Here is a 21609-nt window from a genome sequence, read left to right as displayed (position 1 = left end):
TCTCCCTTGCTTTCATCCGCGTCGTTAAACCTCGGGAAATCTTGAACTTGTTTTCTTCGCCACAACTATCTCATTGCTATTGTCGCTTTTCTCAACAACTGCATCCTCACCTTCTGCAATTTCTTTTTCACTCTTCCTTCGCATCTGCACACTCTTCCCTCTTCTCCTCTCGACGGATCCCTCACTGCATCTTCTTCCCTCTTTTCTGCAGCCGGCAAACATGCCCACATCAACCCCACCCTCATTTGTTCTTGTTGAAGAACCCTTCGCCCCTCCAACATATCTGTTTATTCCTTCCACTTCACATGCCCTGCTCTTCGTGCTCTCCCCGCTTCCTCCCTCTTTCCCTCCGACACCAACCTCTCCGTCCTCAGTGTTGCCAGCCTCTGCTCCTGCTCGACGATGACATCAGCAACTTTGTTGAGTATCTCATCACCACGTATCTCGCCATTGGAGGTTTCAGTGTTGTTATTTTCATCTTGCTGTGAAATCAGTCAATATGCTTCTTCAGCATGATGCGTTCCATCTTCACTATCATCTCGCTCGACAAGCTCTGTTGGAGTGTGTATACCGACAACTTCCAGCTCACCAGCAAAAGCCTTTCCATTTGTTTATTTTCCCTAACCGCCAGCTGCAACCTCATCTGCTTGATCTGTTTGAGCACTCAAGATCGCCTCGTTCAAATGAGGAGGCGGAGTCATTTTTCCTGGCACATCTTAGTGGCTCCTCAACTGTTGATTCACTCGGCGCTGAATTAACAATCATCTCTCTCCTCTGCCTTTCGTATCAATGCTTTCAGGCTTTCGTGTTAAGGAAGAAACAGATGAAAAGACACACCTTGAAATCTGTCATTCTTAACTCTGAGAGAAAGAGAGATAAGAAGGGGAAGAAGGAGAAGGAGACGATGAAGATGAATCGAGTTGTGAAGGGAAAATAAGAGGATGGGGAAGAGAAAGCAGAAAAAGGGAATACGAAGAAGAGGAAGAGGAAGGATAAGAAGAAGAAAAAGAAGAAGAAGAAGAGGTGCATAGTGGAGTATGGAAGAAGTAGTTGAGAAGAGAGCAGAGGCATTGAATTGAGCTTGAGTGGAAAGAGGAGGAGGAGGAGGAATATTCAGAGGAGGTTGAAGAAAAGCATCATCAGCTGCATTTGTTGTGTGTGCATTCACATTCTGTTCTTAAATACTTTTTGTTGAAGAATATAAAGAAGAAGATGATGACTACGAAGGAGAAGATGAAGGCAACGTTTGTGAGTTAATTTCAACATTACTTGCTTCTGTGTTTGTATTTAGCTTATTTCTGGATTTATCATCCTCTTCTTCTTTTCTTTCTCTTTTCTTCCTATCTTTTCCTTTTCCATTCTTTCCTTCTTCCTTTTCTCTTTCTCTCTCATCATCCTTGCCCAGATCTCATCCTCTCTGTCTTCCAGTGCCTTCATTCCTTTCTCACCAAACCTCAGCTCCTGCGGATATTTCAGTATGCGAGCCAAAATCCCCTCTTCTCCATCGCACACAAGCTTCTCTACGCCTCATCCATCAATGGGCAGCAGCAACACGCTGTCTTCCATCGTGCTACTCTGCCCGCAAGTCTCAGCACAGCCGACTCAGTGGTGGAGAAAAGAAGGAAAGGTGGGGCGGGGCGAACAAGGTGGTTCTTGAGAAACAGAAGAAAAGGAAGAGGAAGAAAACAAAGAAGAAGAATATGTAACTGAGTATGAATGCGCAGAAAATGTTGAAATAGTCAGTTGAGTCTTTGCTGAAAAAGATGAAAGAGATGAGTTTCGCTTCTGACTTTCTGCTGGCATCCTTTTTTGCCTTTTGATTTCAGCAGCATTTTGCGAGAGGGTTGAGCGTAAATGTGCAATAGAGATCAGTTTGAGGGTGCGATCGCTGTACTTCTTGTGTGTCTATGCAAGAAGCTGGAGGGGATAAAAAAATTGTTTTATAATAGAAGTATTTTGAAAGGCTGATGAATAAGACGAAATAGAAGAAGTTGAAGAAGAAGGTGATGATGATGAAGCAGTTGGTACAGCTGTTGAGGAAGGTGATAAGGTAGTTGTTGATGAGCTGGGTTTTGAATGAGATGACTTTGAGGAATGAGAATGTGAGTGAGGCTTTAAAGAAGAAGAAGAAGAAGAAGAAGAAGAAGAAGAAGCAGATGTACTTGGAAATGGCAAATAAGGCTGCGAAACTTCAGCTTCACCACTATTAGCAGAAGAATCCAAAGAGGAAAAGAAGAAGAAGAAGCTTCTTTCACGCTTTTTTTGATGTGCTTGCAAATTTTCTTTGTATTTCACAAGACATTCATCAAATAGCATGCTTTTCTGCAAAGGAGCAGAAGAAGAAGCAAAATAATCTCTCAAATTAAACATCGAAAAACGCCTTCGCATTTTCGCTTCGCTTTTGCTCCGAATGTTTTTGTTCTATTTAAATGCAATTTTCTTCTTGTTCTTCTTTTTCTTCTTCTTTTGTTGTTCTTTTGAAGAAGATAAGTTTTCAGAAATACTATCTTTTCCTTCTTCTGCAGCTGAAAATGTGCTTTTATTGGGAAACACATCTCCAAAGCTTCCAAATAGAACAGCCTGTCTGTCAAAATACAGATCATCTCGAATCGACAGCTCCTTCATCATCCAAACAACAAGAAAGCGATTCAACATTCTCCTTCATCCGCACCTTCCTCTGCTTTGCTCCACTTTTGAAATTCGATTCGCTTCTCTCAATCTTCTTCTTCTTCAGATACGAGGCAAATGCCTCCCGCTTCTTCTCAGCCTGCTCCAGCGCCTTCTTCTGCTCGTCTTCGAGCTTTTCCTGATCTTTCTCCGAGTTTTCCTTCTCTTCCTCCAGCTGCTCCTTTGTATCCTTCTCTGCCTCATTCTTCTGCATCTTCTCCATCTTCGGCTATATCGCTTTCTCCAACTCAATTCGTTCGATGTGGTCTGGATTAGCCGTCAATTTTGGCACAGGAAAGCAAAGTGGGCATTGAAACGGGATGCTTCATTTGATAAGTGGGAGTTTGAATGTAGGTGGAAGAAGGAGAAAAGATCACATTGAAAGAGGGGGAAAAGTGATTGATGTGAAAAAGACAAAGCATTGGCAACAAGATTGAAATTAGATGGAATATGTGAGGATAGAGAAGAAGGTTATGATGATGATAAAGAAGAGGAGGAAGGAGAAGAAGAGAAGGATGCTGATGTAGTTGGCTGAGGAATTGACTGAGGAGTCTGATTCGGTCCAATTGACGTTGTGTTAACAGCATTTTGCTGGTTGAAAGGCGAGTTTTTCATTCTTTCTGCTTCTCTTTCTCTTTCTTCTCTCAACTTCCTTTCTTTTATTCGCCTCAATCTTTCGTCAAATTTCATTCTCGCCTTCGTTTATTGCTCCTTTCACTACATCCACATCTTTCTCTTTCTCCTCAAACCACTTGTCATCTGCAGGCGCAATATCATTAGCTGAAATCAGAGTCAGTATCCTTTCAGGTGTCAGTGATGAGCATAGCGAAAGAGAATCTGTGTTCTTCTTCTCCTCTTTCCTCCTCTTCATCCCTTCCATCATCACAAGAAGGTTGCTTCGTGGAGCCTTTGTGTGTTTGCTGGCACATTGTGGAGAAATCATGAAGAAATCTGAGGGGAAGATGAAGACGATGCCTGTGATTGAGAAATAGATGGGCTTAATGATTTGTTTGCAGTTGTGTTCTTTGACCAGAAGTAATAATCTTCGTCTTCCTGGAACAGAACCATGTCATCCTTGCTGCATTTCTTCCTTTTCGCTGTCATTTTGGATTCATCCTTTGGATCGCGGAAAAACGTCTTGGTGCTCCGAGAAGAGGAATAAGGCGTTGAAGATGATAATGATAAAATCACTGAAGACGTATCACAAGCACGTATGCTTTTCTTCGAAGTCGATATTGATGCTTCAGACTCACTCCCGTTCAGTACACTCAGCTCGTTTTTCCTTCTCTCTTCTTCCTCTTCGTCTTCAACACAAAATGACCCATCTCCTCTTCTGCTCCTTCTCATAGCATTTGCCCCTGCCACTTCTGTCTCCCTCATTTGTTGAATGGAACTCAAAAACTCTTCGTCTGCCACAACTTTTCCTGACAGCAGCCATTCTTCGCAGGAAGGAATAACGAGAGATGTTCTGCCTCCATCAAATGACTCCAAATGTATCATTCTATCGACTTTGCTTTTGGAAATGCCATCTTTCTCTGTCTATAAAGAACCCTCGTGTTCAATTCTATTTCCTCTTTCTCTTTCTCTCTCAATTGGCGACGTCAATTTCCCTTCTATGTTATCTCCGCTGAACAAAATTTCGTTCTTCTCTCTCATCCTCCATCTTGTTGCAGTTCTCATTGTCTTCATCTCCTTCTTTTTCTTCTCTCTCTTCCACTTTCTCTCTTCCATTGACTGACTCGCAATCATCCTCTTGCTCATCTCCACCTCCATCCTCTTCACATTCTTATCTCCCATCTTTCAGTTCAGCTCCCGTCATGTCTCCCGTATCTTTAACACAACTTCACAAGGCTCACACTTCTTGCACTCAAGCAGCTTCACTAACACTTTGTTATCTTCCCAGATAATTTTCTTCTTATGCACCGCAGTCACGCACGAAAGCTCCGATTCCTTATCGAACTCCCCCCGCGGCTTCAGCAGTAGCAGCGTCGGCGACACCACTTCTGCTGCTCCAGCTGTCCGCTATGTCTTTCGTGGCTTATCAAACTCCCGCATCCGCGCCAGGTTCTGCCGATGCTCTTGCATCTTCCACTCAAACAGCCCAATCGACTACTGCACTTTGTACTTCGACTATCAACTCTCGGCACCCCATGTTTCAGCCCATCACCAACCAAATGGACGCACACCAACGCCGCACCATCTGTTTTCTGCTCGCAATTCTGAGACTAGTATATTCAACTGACGCATCTGCTTCGTCAAAAAAAGCCATGTGAGAATGTTATCTGTATCTGAATCAGAGAAAAAATAATAAAAAATCATGCAAGGATCTTGAAATTATAATTATTAAGTTCAAAATTGAAAAAAAAAAGAAGATTGAATTAAATAGATTGAACAAAATAACATTTCTTATTTTCTATTCTACCTCTCTTGCTTCTCATTCCTTTATCTTACCTCCATCTTTAGTTCTCGTTCGTTTCCTTTCTCTGCAGTTCTGTTTCTACAAAACAAATCTCCCTTGTCCTGCATAAAACATGAGCATTCTTTTACCTTTCTTGCTCTTCCACTGCTGTCTCCAGCCGACAAACAATTGAATTCCCCGTCTCATTGCATTAGCCACAACGCGCTGTGAAAGCACTTTCACATTAAAAAAAAAATGCCACTGTTTCAATCATTGATGCAACTCGCCAATAAGATGAATGAATGCATGATATTTCATTCTTCTTGTTGGTGTACGAGCAGCAGAGTGAACTCAATCAGCGCCAGAAAATATGTTCGGTTGAAAGCAGAATCTGATGAAATTCTTTATTTTTAAAAACCATTTCAATAGAAACTACAATGCAAGATATATACAGGCCAACATTATAAGAATCAGATATTACTGACAAACAAATATAAAATAAAAAGATTTTGAATATATTTTGACATATTTTTTAAAAAAAGTGGTAAATAAAAAAAATATTTGAGAAATAATAGCATTACTACAAACATTAAAAAATAGAAAGTATTAGCAAACCCGCAAAAAGTTGGAAAAGCAAGTGGTTTTAAAAAAATGAAAGAAACAAAACTCCAGCTTTAATCAGAACCATATCTTTTTGAATTTTTGAATATTTATTAAAAAAAAAACAAATATCAGAAAAATTTTGATTTTATGTTTAATAGTTATTTATGTGATAAGAGTTAGAAAAATGTTTTTTCTGAATTTTAAAAACTTGTATTCATGGAAAAAACTTCTGTTTTCCGCTTCAAACAATGAAGATGACAGAAGGATCAGAATCTCGATGCCACTTTTTTTTGTTCAAAATGGTTTATTTCATCGATTTAACTTCATCTATTGCCAAAAAACTGCTTTTTGAAATCTGCAATTTTCGCCCTTTAGCGCGAAATTTTTTGATCTTTTTGCCCTCGAAAAAAATAAAATATAGGGTCGGATCCTTTTTTTCATTCAAAATTGTTGTTGAATATGTGTCATATTTTTTCATTTTTCATGCATTACTGAATGATTAGATGAGTGGTCGTTTCAAAAATGTGTTTCATTTTTGTAATTGAGTTTTACTGAAAATCATAGAAAAATGAGTGAAATGAAAAAAAATACGTTAAAAAATAACAATCATTCACCAATCAAAATGACATAAAAAAACAAAAAGTACTTCATAATATTAATCATTTAAAAAATTGAAAACAGTTAGAAATTTTCTAATCAGATTCAATAACTTTCAAAAAAACACAATTCTGTCACATAATCATTAAACAATCACCAAATATCAACTAAATATCAACAATTTTGAACAATGAAAAATATAAGAAGAAATAGCACTATTTCAACAAATTCATGGTATCAAAGACAATTCCTAACAAAAAAGAATACTTATATAAAAAGTTCAAAAACTAACTTGTCTATTTTCCCTCTGTTTTCCATCCACTCTCCCCTTTCTGATATTTCTCTCACTTTGACTCAAAAAGATCAAATTCAACAAAGAAAAAAGACAGACACAATAATAAAACATCACTTCACACTCTCAACAACTCTCCCTTCCAAAAACCTCACTCAAAGATCAATGAATTCCCTCACAACTCTCTCTATTTATGAATCTCGATTAATACAAATATAAGCGGGACAATAACCAATTTAATTATAGGGACATTATAGGGACAAAAAGCACAAGAAAACAATCGGATTCTAACTGTTGTGTACCTGGGAGGCTGTTCGTCGTATCCAGGTCCGGATAAAGCAGCCCGAAGGCTGCAATATCTAATACGAACAGTCATGTCCAGCACCCTTCCGATAGAGTGCCAGCTAAGCATACACAACAACTAGTTTCTTAATAGGGGACACCAAAAGAACAATTTTGAGATTCATTAAAAGAAGAAGAGTCGAGAAGAAGCTCAAATCTCCTTGAAAGAAGATCTTGAGAAGATTGAGAAAGAAGAGAAGAGTTTGATGATGTGATATCAGAGTGAAATGACTTCCTTGTTCGTTGAACCTTTTCTTTCATTGTCGAAGATTCGAGGGCAACCAGAGAGCGTTGAGGAAGATATCCAACAGCCGAAGCACAGACAAATGAGCCCTTGCGCTCAAAATACAAGTAATCTTTCATGTGGGGAACTGACAGTGATGGCCATGAAATTTGCTGAGATGGTACATACTCTTCAAAGTACCTCTCATGCACAGAGTCATTGACAGATGTTGAAGATGGTGAAGAGTTTGATGATGTTGAGAAAATGTTTGATTGTGAAGTTGAAGAAGATGATGTCGAAGTGTTCATATTGTTTTCGAAGAAGTTGATCAAATCATGAAGTGTGGTGATGTGTTCAGTCGAAAGATTGTTGTCGATTGCATTCACTAACGTACCAAATTCACTATCACAGATATTTTTTCCGTGGTGCTCAGCGAAGAAGTTGAGTTGAGTATTTTTCTTTTTGAGAAGTTTGGATTGTTTGGAGAGGATGAAGTGAAGAAGGAAGCGATTTCGGTTGTGTGGACCCGAATCGCAGAAGAACTTAAAGGTGTGAGTGTCTGCGAAGAAGTGTCTTTTGACCACAGATTCCAGACACTCAATAACAAATCTGTGATCATATGAGAGGCAGTCGGAGAAGAAGTTGAAAGTTCGTTTTATTTGTTGATTATTAATTTTTTGAAGAGAGATGATTGTGAATTGAGAAACCTGTTGATAGTTGAAGAATTCTTGTTGAAGTTGATTTTTTCGGATAGGGAGTTTCCATTTTTCTTTAAAGTCGAAGACGAAGACTGCTTCTCCCTCTTTCAAATTATCAACAGTTGATTGATAATGTTTTCGTTGCATTTCTGCAACAAGACGATGTTGTCGAAGAAGTTTCAGAGTGTGAAACTCAGCAGAAGAAAGTCCATTTTTGTTTTGTGAAGATTTGAGTTTATTCTCCAAATAGTTCAACTTCTCACACATGCCACAGAGATCTGTACGCCTTTTCGCTTTCGAGAAGTTGGTTGTGAGTTTGTAGAAATGCGACAGAGAAACTTTAATGTTTGTTTCTTCTGTGAACTCACTCCATAATTTCGTCTTGGGCTTGAAGATCAATCTCTTTTCATTCGGAGAAAAGATGCCCGTTTTCTTTCTTTTTTCTTTCAGTGCTTCCAATCCATAATTTGATGCGATTGATGATGATAGTTGTGGAATGGAAGTTGTTCGAGGAGGTGGTGTGATGAATGATGATGATGATGATGATGATGATGATGATGATGATGATGATGATGATGATGATGATGATATGTTATTTAAAGTGTTTAAATTTGATGTTTCTGAAGAAGAAGAAGAACCACCAAATTGAATAGCAGATAGTGTTGGTTATGTTTTTTCTTTTGTGTAGAAAGAAATAGAAGGAGTGTAACCCTGAGCGTAAATATCTTTCCATGATGAATTCCATTTATCATTATCAAATTCTGTCATATCAGCATCATTGCAAACATTCCATTTGATATCATGTCCATTCTTCCTTTTTACAACAGCAATGTAGTGTCCATTATTTTGATTCAAACTCTTGAACAGAATTTGTCCTGAAAGATGATAAATAATCGTTTCCTGATTATCTTTTTGAAGATGTTGAATTCTTTCTGTTGAAAACCCTTTGCAGAAAGTGCGCTGGTTAACACGATCTGTTTCTATTAGTAATGTTCTTGAAGGAGTAGAACTAGCAGCATCAGTGCATTCATGACAGAGGGCTAGCACCTCTGGAAATGCAGCCATTTCCTCCCATCTCGCAGCACAGCATTTCTCTTTGCAATCGTTGCAATAGACAGCATTCTTTCCTTCCAAAACTTCAGTTGCAAAGAGAGAAGATAATCCATTATGAGTTGAGGAAGAATTGATAACTACATTGTTACAAATCTCATTGAAGTGTGATGTGATTTGTTGGCATTTTTGGCATTTGAGATGAGTGATGATTACTGGATTGAAGGAATCCTTGCTTATCAACTCATCTTTTTGAAGAAGTCGGTGAAGATTTTCAAACGCCTCAGCAACATTTTGTTGCTGTCTGCTGCCATAGTTGCAGAAATCTTCCCATTTGTCAATAAGAGATGGGATCCATGAACGCACTGACGTTCCATCTTTAGCCAATTGATGACAAACACTTACAACACGCGAAGGAGTGTTCTTCAAAGATGTTTGTTTTTTGAATAAAGATGGTTTTTGAATAGTTATTGAAGAGAAACATTGAAGAAGAGAAGCCAAATAGCATGTGTTGCCTAAGTTTGGCAATCCTTTTGCTATTTGTGATGATGTTTTCGAAGTATTAAATGAATTTGAAGAAGATTGAGAATGAGAATGATTTTTTGTTGAATTTTCTTTAGCATTCTTTTTTGAAATATTTTTTGAAGAATTGTTTTGAATAGATATTTCATTATTTGTAGATTGAATGCTTTGTTGTTGAACTGTTGAAGTGTCATTCTCTTTAGAAAATGAAGAAAAGAGGGTTTGAAATGCTTGAGGTGGAATTAATGTGGGTGAAGTGGCATAATCGACCAATTGGTCGCTCACAAACACATTATCATTCTGAAATGATGAAGAATATATTTTTTCTTTCAATTTTTTTGTAATTGAAATTTGTGAAGAAGAAGTTTTTGATTTTAATATTTTGTGAATTGGTATTGGAGATGGAGAAGAATGACGCTTGTGATATGAATTTTTATTTTGGTTTTTTGTTGGACCCCTTTCTCTCCTAATTGGAGTACTGATTGGGGCATCAACAGCTTGAGATGGAGAAGAATTTGAAGAAAAAGAATTTTTTTCTGAAATGGTTTTTGAATTTTTATTTTGTTGAGATGATGTTGAAGAAGAAGAAGATTGTTTTTTATTTGAAGAAGAATTTTCCGTAATTATTTCTTCTTCCCAAGCTGCTTCATCAATAAATCTTGCGTAATCTGGCTCAGTTCGCTGCTTTTTCTTTGCTGACTGAAGCGAAGTGGAGGCTTCAGTTGAATGGGCTAACATCCAGTTGTTGCCCTTTTCCCAATCCTGTTCATTTAAGCCTAAAATAAACAGAGAAAATTATTCAAAAAAAAATTCAAATAAAAACAAACCACTTTTGCAAGACGGAAGATGAGGTTTTTGTGGAGGAATGATAAATCCTTGGTTCTTTTTGAGCGTTTGCTTCGCATAAATAAATTTTCCTTCTGTGACATCATATCCATAGTCCTGTAAATCGGATAATGATGTGTTGCGGGACAGCGCTTGTAGCATTGTTGTCTGAGTGTGCAACGGAGCGTTGTTGTACACCACAGACAGGTCTTCAAGCAGCTTTATGTGATATTCTGTTTCAAAAAAATAAATAATAAACAAATACAAATGAAAAAAATAATCGAGAGTCAAAATAACATTTTTAACACAATACAAAAAAATAAAAAACCAAACCATTCAAAGACTTCAGTAAATCATTAATTACTGAAGATGATTGCCTGTAAGTGTAAAACAAATAGGCAAGCAACGAATCCACGTCATTTCCGCCGATGCGCTTTATTTCTTGCCATAGAACATTGCATCGAGAATTTAATGTCGATTCGCGTTTAGAAAACGACATTTTTCTCTAATAAATGTTTTCTTATGGTAAATCACAATTATTCTAAAAAAATTTTTTTTTAATTTAAAAAAATTTGTATTGTTATTTTTTCATTATTTGACTATACCCAAAATTGTTAAAAAAATTTTTTAACATGATTTGGATTAAAAAAACATTTTTAAAAAATTTCTTATTAGAAAAAATTAGAAAAATTTAAGTATTCTTAAATTGAAGGTTTATTGAAAAATTCATCACATAAATATTCTTGTCTTATGAAAAATATCATTCTCACATAAAAAGTTCTTAAAAATATATCTAATATCGTTCTTCAATGAAAAAAGAATCAGATCCATAATTCGAATTTTTTAGGAGTCAAAAAGATCAAAAAAAAAAGTGCTAAAGGGGGGAAAGTGCAAGGAGCAGAAAACAGTTTTTTTTCAATAAATAAAGTTCATATGTCGTTATTTATCATTTCTGGCAAAAATCAGACACATGATAATATTGTCATTTTGTGATCGTCATTGTTTTTAATTTTCAAACAGAAAAAATTGAATTTATTTTTTTCTCGATGAATGAAACGATTTTGGATTTTTTTTCAAATCCAGAGAGTTAATAATTTTTTTTTAATATTAATGAATATTAAATATTCCAAATTGAAATTTAAAGTGAAAATCTGATGTGACCCAATAAAAGGAAATTCATAATGTCAAGTGGGAGGTTGTCTGGTTCTCGATTTTCCCGTACGCACACAAGCATGAGAAAACAAAGCATAATGAATGATGTGGATATGCTATCGAAGTTTTTCAGAAATATGTCAGTTGATCATGCAAATAAAGTCCTCTTCGAATTTTTTATCAAATCGATCCCCGGAAACTCGCTAATGAATAATCTGATGAAAAATTATGGATGTTTGCTTTTTGTTTTTCCTTTATATTCTTTGTTTTTTGTAATTAATAATTTTTTATTTTGATATTTATTATGTTTTTATTTTTTTATTATTTGTATATAAAAAAGCACCATTACATAAGATTGTCCAAAAATTGAAGCTCCCGTTCAATGAATCGAACCCGTATATCCAAGAAAAAATGCTGCTGTGTCTGACTGAGTGGTTTTCTCAGCAAGAACTGATACAAGATTTCAATTACAAGATCAACTGTTTGGGTGAATGTTTGAAGGATAAAAAGGAAGAGAATTCAATTCAATCAATTTTTCGGAAGCAATCTTCTTCATCAAGTTACAGTGTAATATCTTCAGACGAAGATGAAGCGGTTGATCAAATGTCTGAAGAAGAAGAAAGCGACGATGAAGAAACGGAGAGCGATGAATGTTTAAAAATGAGCAAAGATAAAAAATGTTCAGATATTAAAGGAGGAGGAATGAAAATGGAAATAGAGGTTTGTTTTTTTTTTTTTTTCAAAAATTGCCTGATTCAATTTTACAGGCAAATCAATAATTATTTGTTTATTTTTTTGTTTGTTGTTTTGAAGCAACAGTCTTCAATGGAAGCATTAGGAAATCCTTATTCTGTTCTTTCAACAGTTCCACAAATGAGTAGCTTTTTTCAATTTCCTCCTTCGTTTCTATTTCCAGCTCATCCTTTACCAAAAGAATCACGTTCATATGTTCAGGTGTTGGTGAATTGTGGGAGGGAGTTGATAAATTTTGGATCATCATGTGCTTTAGCTTCTATTTGTCAATGTCTGGCATCGTTTGGAGTGCAATATGATATCAAAAAAAGACGTGGAGGAGTGTATATTTTCAGAAGACTTTTCAGTGCAATCAGAGGGAGAACTGTGACAAACAAAGTGTGGGGAACTCCAGCATTTATGAATTTTGTGCAAAAACATGGTAGGAGCAAATCTGATCCATTAGGGATCACAACGGCATATGAAGCAATTCTGAACGATGCATTTTTGGAGGGGTGCAATGTCAAGAAAGACTTCACAGTGAAGCAATCTTCATTCAAACTGTGTGTGAAGTGTTCTCATGTTCGTGTTCATAACCAAAATCCTTCGTTTTATTTCACCATCATGCATCCATCGATTGTGAAGGGGTTAAATTTGTCATTGTCTGCAACAGATCAGTTATCAACTGAGGAACCATGTGTTGATGCTTATTGTGGGTGCAAGACTTCATTTTTGTATTGGACACAAATTGACAGGTTCCCAAAAATCCTTGCAATTTATCATAGCTCAAAGGAAAACTCCCCTGTTATGCAACCGCCCAAAACTATCACATTTCATGGAAGTGGATCCACTCCGAAATCGATGGTGGTGACGTCATGTGCAACAAATCAACTGAAACATGAGTTTTCTTTCTTTCCTAGGATTGATTACAATTTCATTGGATATGTCCTTCATTCGATGAAACCTTTGCCTATTGGTCATTTAATAGCAGTTGTTGTTGATGGAAGAGATGAATCGACTGGGGAGCTTAGTCTGCTGGAGTGCAATGATGGAGTTATATCTCAGGTGAATTCCCATTTCAATGAAGCATATTGGAAAGCAATGGCAAATGAAGGATGGAATGGTGCAATTTGTTTTTATAGAATAAACCAAATGATTGAATGATTTTGTTCTTTGTTTATTTTTGCTTTAATTTTAACTTTTTTTTTTCTAACGATTTTTATTTTAGAATTTTTCTTTTTTCAATTTTCTCACTCCCTCTCTTGATATTTTCAGTTTGTTTTTTAACAGTTTTCTCAAGAAAGCATTTAAAATGAATGAAATATTTTTTATTTGAATTATAAATTTCTCATGAAATGACAAATCCTTCAAAATTACAAAAAAACGTATCACAATTTAAAATAAAAATAAAAAATGAAAAAAATAAAAACTTCAGTAACATTAACATTGTTATTAAAAAAACAAATAAAATTTAATATCGGAAATTCTATAAGCTAACTGTCCGTTTACGATTTTAAAATTACAAATTTTATAAATTCGACTATTCTCAACATTGTCAATTTTGAATGAAAAAAAGGATCCGACCCTATATTTTATTTTTTTCGAGGGCAAAAAGATCAAAAAATTTCGCGCTAAAGGGCGAAAATTGCAGATTTCAAAAAGCAGTTTTTTGGCAATAGATGAAGTTAAATCGATGAAATAAACCATTTTGAACAAAAAAAAGTGGCATCGAGATTCTGATCCTTCTGTCATCTTCATTGTTTGAAGCGGAAAACAGAAGTTTTTTCCATGAATACAAGTTTTTAAAATTCAGAAAAAACATTTTTCTAACTCTTATCACATAAATAACTATTAAACATAAAATCAAAATTTTTCTGATATTTGTTTTTTTTTTAATAAATATTCAAAAATTCAAAAAGATATGGTTCTGATTAAAGCTGGAGTTTTGTTTCTTTCATTTTTTTAAAACCACTTGCTTTTCCAACTTTTTGCGGGTTTGCTAATACTTTCTATTTTTTAATGTTTATGATAATATTACAATTTTTTCATTATATTGGAAAACTGCTCTGTTTGCTTCCTTTTCAAAGAAAAGGAACTTTTCTTGTCTGTCAAATAGCAAATCTTCACGTTGGAGAGCATTACGATGAGAATAGAACATATTATTATATAGCAATTGGGATATAAAGGAAGTTACGCAAGATACATGATTTTTATTTGGTGGAAGAGATGAAAACAAATTCAACTGTGTTTTATTAAATGTGGATTTATGGATAGAATTCTGTGAAGGACAAAATCTGCACAAAATTATATAGCATTTTGGAATGTTAGGCAGTAGGAGCAGTTTGGGGTATTTTTTGGAAAGGAAAGTGGCAGGCAATATCGAGGGAAGGATATTTATCATATGAAAGGCAATAAATCAACGAAAAAAGGAGAACCCCAAAATATCAGTTTTATATATAAGACTTTCCTATTTCTCGGACTGTGCTGGGCAGACATGGAAAGCAACGAAAATCTATTTCTGATACCGCTTTTGCTTCAAAAGAAAGGAAAAACGCCAACAACGAGAAATCCAATTATCAAATATTTGTTGGCAGTCGAACAACATTCTGTCCAACTTCACTCGGATTTTGCTCTTGAAACAATTTGTAATTTTTGCAAACAGCAAGCTTGACGTTGATAATTTGGCGTTTCTGTTTGTGCAGCACACATTTGGCTATCAAACATATCTTCTGCTGCAATTCCTCCTCCTCTTCTTCTTTCCGGATATCTGCATCTTCTCTGTTATATACCCATCTCTTCAATTGCAATCTCGAGATGCACTGCCTGGCGAATGAGTTGCCTCCATTCTTTTCATTTGCGTCAGATGCATGCAATCAGAGCACATACAAAATGCTTCTCATCAATCATCGATCTTCTTTCATCATTTCTTCTCTATGCCTTCTCACTTTTTTCCCCTCATTGATTGAATGTTATACCACTTTGTGTTCTTCCTGCTTGCCTCGATGCGCTGTTTCCTCTTCATTTTGTGAGTGGATTCACAAGCAGAGATTTGTTGGAGCTCATTGGGAATAGTGAGAAGTGTGAATGAGAGAGAGAGAGAGGGGGGGGGGGGGGGCTGGTGAGGATGTTTAGAGGAGAAAGAGGGATTGAGGCGCTGGGGCTGCAGGCGGAGCAGAGCGGGGGTGGCACATCTTCAGCGTTTGGAGCAGCAGCACAAACAGCATCTTCTTCAAATTCAGCTTCTTCTGCTTCTTCTGCTTCTTCGACTTCTGCTTCTTCCTCTGTAAATAATGGGAATGAACAAAATACACAGGGAGAAGCTGTTCAGCCGAAGCCATTTCATTTGATGTCGATGAGTGAGCAGATTGCGTATTTGAGGAAAGAGAGAGAGCTGAGGGAGATGAGGAAAAATAAGAAGGAGGAAGGAGAAGGAGGAGAAGGAGGGGAACAAGGAGAAGGGAGGAAAGAAGAACAGGAAAACGAACAAGACGAAAATGAATACAGTTCTCATGGCAGAGAGAGATTCGAATCTGGCTTTCCACGCTATCAGACAAATGGTTCAAAAGATAGCTTTGATGAAGAGCCGCTTTTCAGTGACCGTCGAATTGGAGTGAACGAGAATTCAAATGAAGCAGCCGAGCAGTCAGAGCAGACAGAGCAACAAGAGAGCTATCCACCGATTTTGTCACCGGCGCTGCGGTTTTCGTCGTCGAAGGCGAATCTAATGATGCACAACTTGACAGGGGCACATGAAGGATTTGGTGAAAGAGGAAAGGAAGGGGAGTTTAATGCAGATGTTAGAGAGGAAGAAGAATGAGAAGGAGAAAGGGAAGGAAGAGAAGGAGAAGAGGAAGAGGTGAATGAACAACTACAGACAGACACAAATGCAGCTGATGGGGCAGTGGTTGTGATGGAGCGGTCGTTCCGATACGCAGTGGGGAAAAGAGGGAGAAGTAATGATTCTTCAAGAGAAAGAGAGAGAGAAAGAGAAAATGAAAGAGAAAGAGAAAAATCCAATGTTGGTGACAGAACTGTGCCTAAATCGCTTTCGAGTGCGTGTCGCCAGCCTTCTTTTCCAGCCACCACGTTCTGCGACACACAAACACACGCTTTGCCTGCTGTCTCCACACCTTCTTTCTATCAGCCTTCGTCTGCAGCTGTTCCCCCTGGCTCGTCCCGCGCTGGGAGCACTTTTGCGTCGTCAAGGAACGCTCGAAGGACTTCAATAGGAACAATGAATTTATCATCATCATCTTCTTCTTCCTCCTCTTCTTATTCTTCTTCTTCTTCGAATGCTTCTGCTATTTCTCCTGGTGTGAATGGCAGGTACAGCACAATCAACTCACCAGCCCAGCTGCAGAACGGAGACAGGGTGTATCTGTCGCCCACACGTGTGGAGTCTGCCAGATTGTATTCAGCTTCCTCCTCCTCCTCTTCTTCTTCTTCTCCTGCTTCTTCTATCACTTCTTTTTCAATACACCCTTACAACTCCAGTTCTGTCTCTTCTGGCTCCTCTGCCACAACCACCACCACAGTTGCTCTGCATGCATATCCACCTCGCCCTTCATCTACAGCACAGTCACTCACCAAGTCACGCAGATTAGCTGGGCAGTCAAGCCAGCAGTATCCTTCTTCTTCTTCTTCTTCCACCTCTTCCTCTTATCGTGCTCATCAGCAGCAGAACAACAGTCATGGAGAAGGTTTGCACGCAAACACAAGATCAAGTTTGGTGCCGACCAAACAAGCAGATACTTCTTCCTCTTCTTCTTCCTCTTCTTCTTCCTCTTCTTCTTCCTCTTCTTCTTCCTCTTCTTCTTCCTCTTCTTCTTCCTCTTCTTCTTCCTCTTCTTCTTCCTCTTCTTCTTCCTCTTCTTCTTCCTCTTCTTCTTCCTCTTCTTCTTCCTCTTCTTTTTCCTCTTCTTTTTCCTCTTCAGTTGAAGGATCCAAACAACCCCTTGAGTATATTCCACCTCTTCCACTCGATTTCTCACTCATTCAAGGAGACCACGTGAATGATGATGCTGAGCAGGCACGAGTTGAGCACATACCGCAGAGGAAGCAGGAGCTGGTGGAAGTTTACCGGTTTGACAGCTATGCAGAGAAAGTTGTGGGGAAGAAGAAGGAGAAGAGACGATGGGGCATGATGATGAACAACGAGAGAGGAAGGAACAGGGAGAAGGAGAAGGAGAAGGAGAAGGAGAAGGCGATTGGGGAAGGAAGAGGAGGAGAAGAAGAAGAGGAGGAAGAAGAAGTGAGAGAGGAACGAATGAAGCAGAAGAGGATGAAGCAGAAGAGGATGAATGAGCTGAGGGTGTATCGAATGATGGAGGAGGAAAAAGCGAAGGAGAGCGCCAAGTTCAAAGAAGAAGGAAATGGGGTGAAGAAAACAGGAGCAGAAGAAGAAAGAGAGAAGCAAGAACAAGAAATAAATGAACCACAAACAGTCATTTCAACTGCTTCTTCGGTTGTTTCTTCTTCTTCTTCTTATTCAAATTCTTTCTCTTCATCATCATCATCATCATCATCTCATTTGAGAAGCACCACCCCACACTTACAATCAGCAGGAGCGATTGAGCTCTCAGCCAGCAGCTGCTCTTCCTTCACATCGCATTCATCTGACAATCACATCAACACAAACATCACATCCACCTCCTCTCTGCCTCCATCTGACCGCACTTCCCTGTCTAATTCATTGAATTCAACGCCTTCTGCGCCTGTCCGTGTGCTTCTGTCGTATTCTCCTTCGTCTCCACTCGATTCTCCTGCACAGACACCAACCACTGCAAGAAGAAGGCTCTCCGCACAGAGGTTGCAGCATCGCCCTTCTTCTTCTCTTCTTCTTCCTCTTCCTCTTCTTCTTCTTCCTCTTACTCTTCCTCTATCTCTTACTCTTCCTTCTTTTTCTTCTTCTTCCTTCTTTTTCTTCTTCTTCCTTCTTTTTCTTCCTTCGTTCACCTCTTCGATCACACAGAACTGGCTGATCTTTACGTCAAAGAAAACATGTCACGTGAGGAAGTTTACTTGTTTCTGTATTCCAAGATGACGCTGCTAATGAAACAGTTGGATTTGTTGAAGGAGTTGAGGAAGAAGAAGTTTGCAAGAGAGGAGAGGAAGAATGCACAGAGGTTGCAAAAGACGAGGCTGGTGATGAATGTGTGGTTGAAGAAGAGGGAGTTGGCTGAAAGAAGAAGAAAGAAAAGAAATTGTACAAAAAGAAATAACAGAAAAAGCTTTACAAGTTATTTTTTCGTGAAAGAAGCGATAAAAGGATGCCATGAGATTATTGGAGATAAAAGTGTTGGAGATAAAAGAAGACAATATGAGTTGCATTTTCAAATAAGGAATTAAGATGAAGGAGAGCAGAAACTGAAGAAAAATGAATGGAGGATAAGAAAGAATCTGAATGGAAATGTAATATGAAGAATTAAGAGAAAAAGAAGAGTTTATGTAAGTTGTTATCATTAATTATTGTAACTCATTTATTTTTTGAAACGATATTTACTTAGTCTGTTGGGCTGATCAGCAGATACTGGAATATTTTGATGAGGTTTCAGATAGATTAATGAAAAGCACATTGCTTTTTCAACGGAAAAATAAAAATTCCAAATTTGTTGCATTTTTTAAAGTTCTTTAAATATTATTTTCTAATCACCTTTTTTGTTCTTCTTTTTAATATTGTCTTAGCAATATTTTATTTTTTTAGTTTAGATATTTCTGTTGACATTTTAAAGATAAACTTTAAATTTTTTTTTTGAAACTTGATCAAAAAAATCACTTTTAAACCAAAACATTAAAAAGGTATGTCTTTTTTCTCATTAATGAATAAAACAAATATATATGACAGAAATAAAAGCTAAATACTTAATAAAAATCAATTTGACTCATTGATCAAAAATTACCACAATAGAATTAATTTTTTCATTTTTTGATCTTTTTTTATGATATCAAAAAAAATCACCCAAATCATAACTTTTTTCGGGATGTTGAATTTATATTTTTCTTTTGAAAATGGATTGAAAATTATCTTTTCCACATTCTTTGAATAACAATTATGACAAAATCAAACGTTCTTGTAATAATATGGGTAATTATTTTTGAAAGCATATTTTTTCTTTCAAAAATTTCGGTTCAAAGATTTTACTAGAAAATAAAAAGAAGAACACAGAAAAATGAAAACACTAACAAATGACATCATCATCTTTTTTTGTGCAATAAAATTTGTCTATTACACATTTGTGTTTAATTCAACATTCGAATACAAAATCTTTTCTCAAAGACAAACAGCATTTGAATAATCAATATCCCGAAAAAAGTTATGATATCAAAAAAAATCACCCATATATGAAATCAAAATATCAGAAATACACAAAGATTGCATGCATTATTTCTTATGTTGAATAAAGTTAAAAGGTGTAAATTTATGAATGAAAAAATATGCAGAATGATTGCGCAAAGATTAAATTGACTTGAGACGAAAATATTTTCCTTTGATTTAATCATAACCGATTTTTTCTGCTGAAAAAATTAGTGAGAATAATTTTCATTGTGCAATGCTTTTGTGTGATTAGTTGAATGCCTTATTTTTTAATTGTAATCCAGTTGTATCTATATTAAAAAGTTCTAAAATTTTATCTTTCATCATTAATAATAATAATAATAAAAATAATAAAATGACTATTGCTTAAAAAATCTTAAAATAACATGATTGATAATGAAAATATATTATATAAAGTTGAAATTATGGACGTAGAGTAAAGAACAAAATATAAAATGATGCTGTTAAAATAAATGTCCTCAAAAATGAAATATCAATGATATTAATTATAAATCTCATAAAATAAAAATAGATCACTTGAAGTTTAAAAACGAGAAAGTGTCATTCAAACAGAGACTTATAATTACTCTTTTGAAAAAGTAATATCTTTATGATTCAATCAATTTTTGTATCCAGAATTCATTACTTTTAAAATTTCGGTTGCAACACATTTTTACAAGCTCAAGAGAGCAAGTGCACCAAACAGAGCAGTAGAGAGGCAAAACATGAATAATCTGCCTGGCGTTGAATTCATCCAACCTGCTGATGGCTGGAAAAAGACAGCGTAGCCTTCAATCTTTCGAGTATTTTTCGTGGCTGCAATTCTGAAATAACCATTATCACCCCAGTTTGGCCCCCAGCTAAGCATCAATAAAAATGAATTTTTATAAAAATAAATATAAAATTCAGATTAAGTGGTTCACACCTATTTTTGATTAAGTAATACTTTACTCCATTTTCTTCTCCATATCCAACACAGGCAACTGCATGCCAATCGTCTGCATAATGTGAATCATTTTCATTGTAGATTTTTTTTGGATTTAAATTGAAATAAGATGAAAAGCCACTTGGGACATCAAAGTTCACTAGATATTTATAGAATCATTTGTATAAATCCATTGTACACGCAAAATTTCATATTACAAAAAGTATAAAATTAAACAAAAAAAAAAAAAAAAAAAAAAAAAAAAAAATAAACAATAATAATAATCATAAAAATAAAATAACATACAGACAGCTGATCCATATTCATTCAAAATAGTCTTCATTTTTTCGAAAAAGCTGTTTTTATCATTGTCTTGAAGAATATATCCATAAAGTTTCGCATTATTTTTATTGTAGTAGATAGGCGATTTGTCATCATCGCAATTCTCTTTGCATCTGCCAGTTGTTCCATTTTGACTTGTAAATTTTTTACATTCAAGCGTGGTAGTTCCTTGTTCCTGAATATCTAAAAATCATCAAATAACTTTGTAAAAATTTCACCATAAAATGCATTCATACAAGCAGCAGCTAAAGTTGAATATCCGCCTCCGCATCCATCTTGGCAATCATTTTTATCTCCATTTTGGCAACTTTTATCGCAAGTTAACTAAAAACATTACGTTAAATAACATTACAATATGATTAGCATTAATCTAAAACATACAATATGTTGTTGAGACATTTCATAATCAATGCTAGATCCTCCTTTCGTGAATATATATGCACTCGTTCCAGCAGTATCTGCTGCTGCGAAAGTCCAGCAACTAGATAGGAGAGATGTTAAAAAATAACCTGCAAATAAATTTGTACTTGTAATGCAAACCCTCCACAATTGTCTTGATCACCAACATATGCAACCTGTTTTGAATTTGGATATGCCTAAAATCCAACAACTTTAATAACCAGTTTTAAATTCAGTTAACAAACATTTTTAAGCGAAAATGTCTGATTATACGAGGCCATTGAACGATGTTCTGAATGTCTCTTTTCAACTATTTCTGTGATTTTGTTTGAAGGATCGGGAACGTAAAACAATTGATTATCTTCAAGAACAATGCGGAAAATTCCATCTTCACGCGGAAGTTCGTCGATATAAACACCATTGAAACTTGTTTTAGCACATACAGCTGCTGCAAATAATATTAAACAAATCATCTTCACCTTCGGTTTTGTGAAAGAAAAGTGCAAAATAGATCAAATCCTGTACAT

The 21609-nt window shown here is 36.2% G+C and overlaps 7 protein-coding genes across 7 annotated transcripts; 2 read left to right on the top strand and 5 right to left on the bottom strand.

Annotated features, from left to right (window-relative positions):
- Positions 1 to 24: 24 nt before the first annotated feature.
- Positions 25 to 701, bottom strand: MONOS_8887 (uncharacterized protein; the record flags this gene model as incomplete). The annotated part of the gene is made up of 2 exons (XM_067879333.1): positions 25 to 392; positions 626 to 701. 2 exons carry the CDS (start codon positions 699 to 701, stop codon positions 25 to 27), a joined length of 444 nt encoding a protein of 147 aa, XP_067733958.1.
- A 1898-nt stretch (positions 702 to 2599) lies between these two features.
- Positions 2600 to 2890, bottom strand: MONOS_17074 (uncharacterized protein; the record flags this gene model as incomplete). Its single annotated transcript, XM_067869958.1, has 1 exon — positions 2600 to 2890. One exon carries the CDS (start codon positions 2888 to 2890, stop codon positions 2600 to 2602), a length of 291 nt encoding a protein of 96 aa, XP_067733957.1.
- Positions 2891 to 3606: 716 nt separating this feature from the next.
- MONOS_16713 (uncharacterized protein) lies at positions 3607 to 4167 on the bottom strand (the record flags this gene model as incomplete). The annotated part of the gene is made up of 1 exon (XM_067869594.1): positions 3607 to 4167. One exon carries the CDS (start codon positions 4165 to 4167, stop codon positions 3607 to 3609), a length of 561 nt encoding a protein of 186 aa, XP_067733956.1.
- A 4319-nt stretch (positions 4168 to 8486) lies between these two features.
- MONOS_16684 (uncharacterized protein) lies at positions 8487 to 10553 on the bottom strand (the record flags this gene model as incomplete). Its single annotated transcript, XM_067869571.1, has 2 exons — positions 8487 to 10168; positions 10220 to 10553. The coding sequence occupies 2 exons, from the start codon at positions 10551 to 10553 to the stop codon at positions 8487 to 8489; spliced, it is 2016 nt and encodes a 671-aa protein (XP_067733955.1).
- Positions 10554 to 11780: 1227 nt separating this feature from the next.
- Positions 11781 to 13265, top strand: MONOS_17073 (uncharacterized protein; the record flags this gene model as incomplete). The annotated part of the gene is made up of 3 exons (XM_067869957.1): positions 11781 to 11850; positions 11950 to 12089; positions 12183 to 13265. The coding sequence occupies 3 exons, from the start codon at positions 11781 to 11783 to the stop codon at positions 13263 to 13265; spliced, it is 1293 nt and encodes a 430-aa protein (XP_067733954.1).
- Positions 13266 to 15225: 1960 nt separating this feature from the next.
- On the top strand, positions 15226 to 18283 carry MONOS_17072 (uncharacterized protein; the record flags this gene model as incomplete). Its single annotated transcript, XM_067869956.1, has 6 exons — positions 15226 to 15299; positions 15606 to 15897; positions 15976 to 16801; positions 17036 to 17183; positions 17640 to 17821; positions 18141 to 18283. 6 exons carry the CDS (start codon positions 15226 to 15228, stop codon positions 18281 to 18283), a joined length of 1665 nt encoding a protein of 554 aa, XP_067733953.1.
- Positions 18284 to 19473: 1190 nt separating this feature from the next.
- Positions 19474 to 21603, bottom strand: MONOS_5125 (putative cathepsin B). Its single transcript, XM_067875246.1, has 7 exons — positions 21328 to 21603; positions 21224 to 21279; positions 21065 to 21164; positions 20920 to 21007; positions 20648 to 20866; positions 20342 to 20501; positions 19474 to 20276 (listed from the first exon to the last, which is right to left on the bottom strand). The coding sequence occupies exons 1-7, from the start codon at positions 21553 to 21555 to the stop codon at positions 20090 to 20092; spliced, it is 1038 nt and encodes a 345-aa protein (XP_067733952.1). The 5' UTR covers positions 21556 to 21603; the 3' UTR covers positions 19474 to 20089.
- Between the last annotated feature and the right edge of the window lie 6 nt (positions 21604 to 21609).

Source organism: Monocercomonoides exilis (genome assembly GCF_001643675.1).
Source record: "Monocercomonoides exilis strain PA203 chromosome Unknown scaffold6-2077815, whole genome shotgun sequence".
Taxonomy (NCBI): domain Eukaryota; phylum Preaxostyla; order Oxymonadida; family Polymastigidae; genus Monocercomonoides; species Monocercomonoides exilis.
This window is presented reverse-complemented; position numbering and strand designations above follow the sequence as displayed.

Bases quoted from the DNA above. Each gene is read 5' to 3' on its own strand.
- MONOS_5125 (XM_067875246.1), bottom strand. From the start codon at position 21,555: ATGATTTGTTTAATATTATTTGCAGCAGCTGTATGTGCTAAAACAAGT. The intron at 21,165-21,223 runs GTTTGCATTACA...TCTCCTATCTAG, and splicing joins GATCAAGACAATTGTGGAGG to TTGCTGGACTTTCGCAGCAG. The intron at 20,867-20,919 runs GTATGAATGCAT...GATGATTTTTAG, and splicing joins TTCAACTTTAGCTGCTGCTT to ATATTCAGGAACAAGGAACT.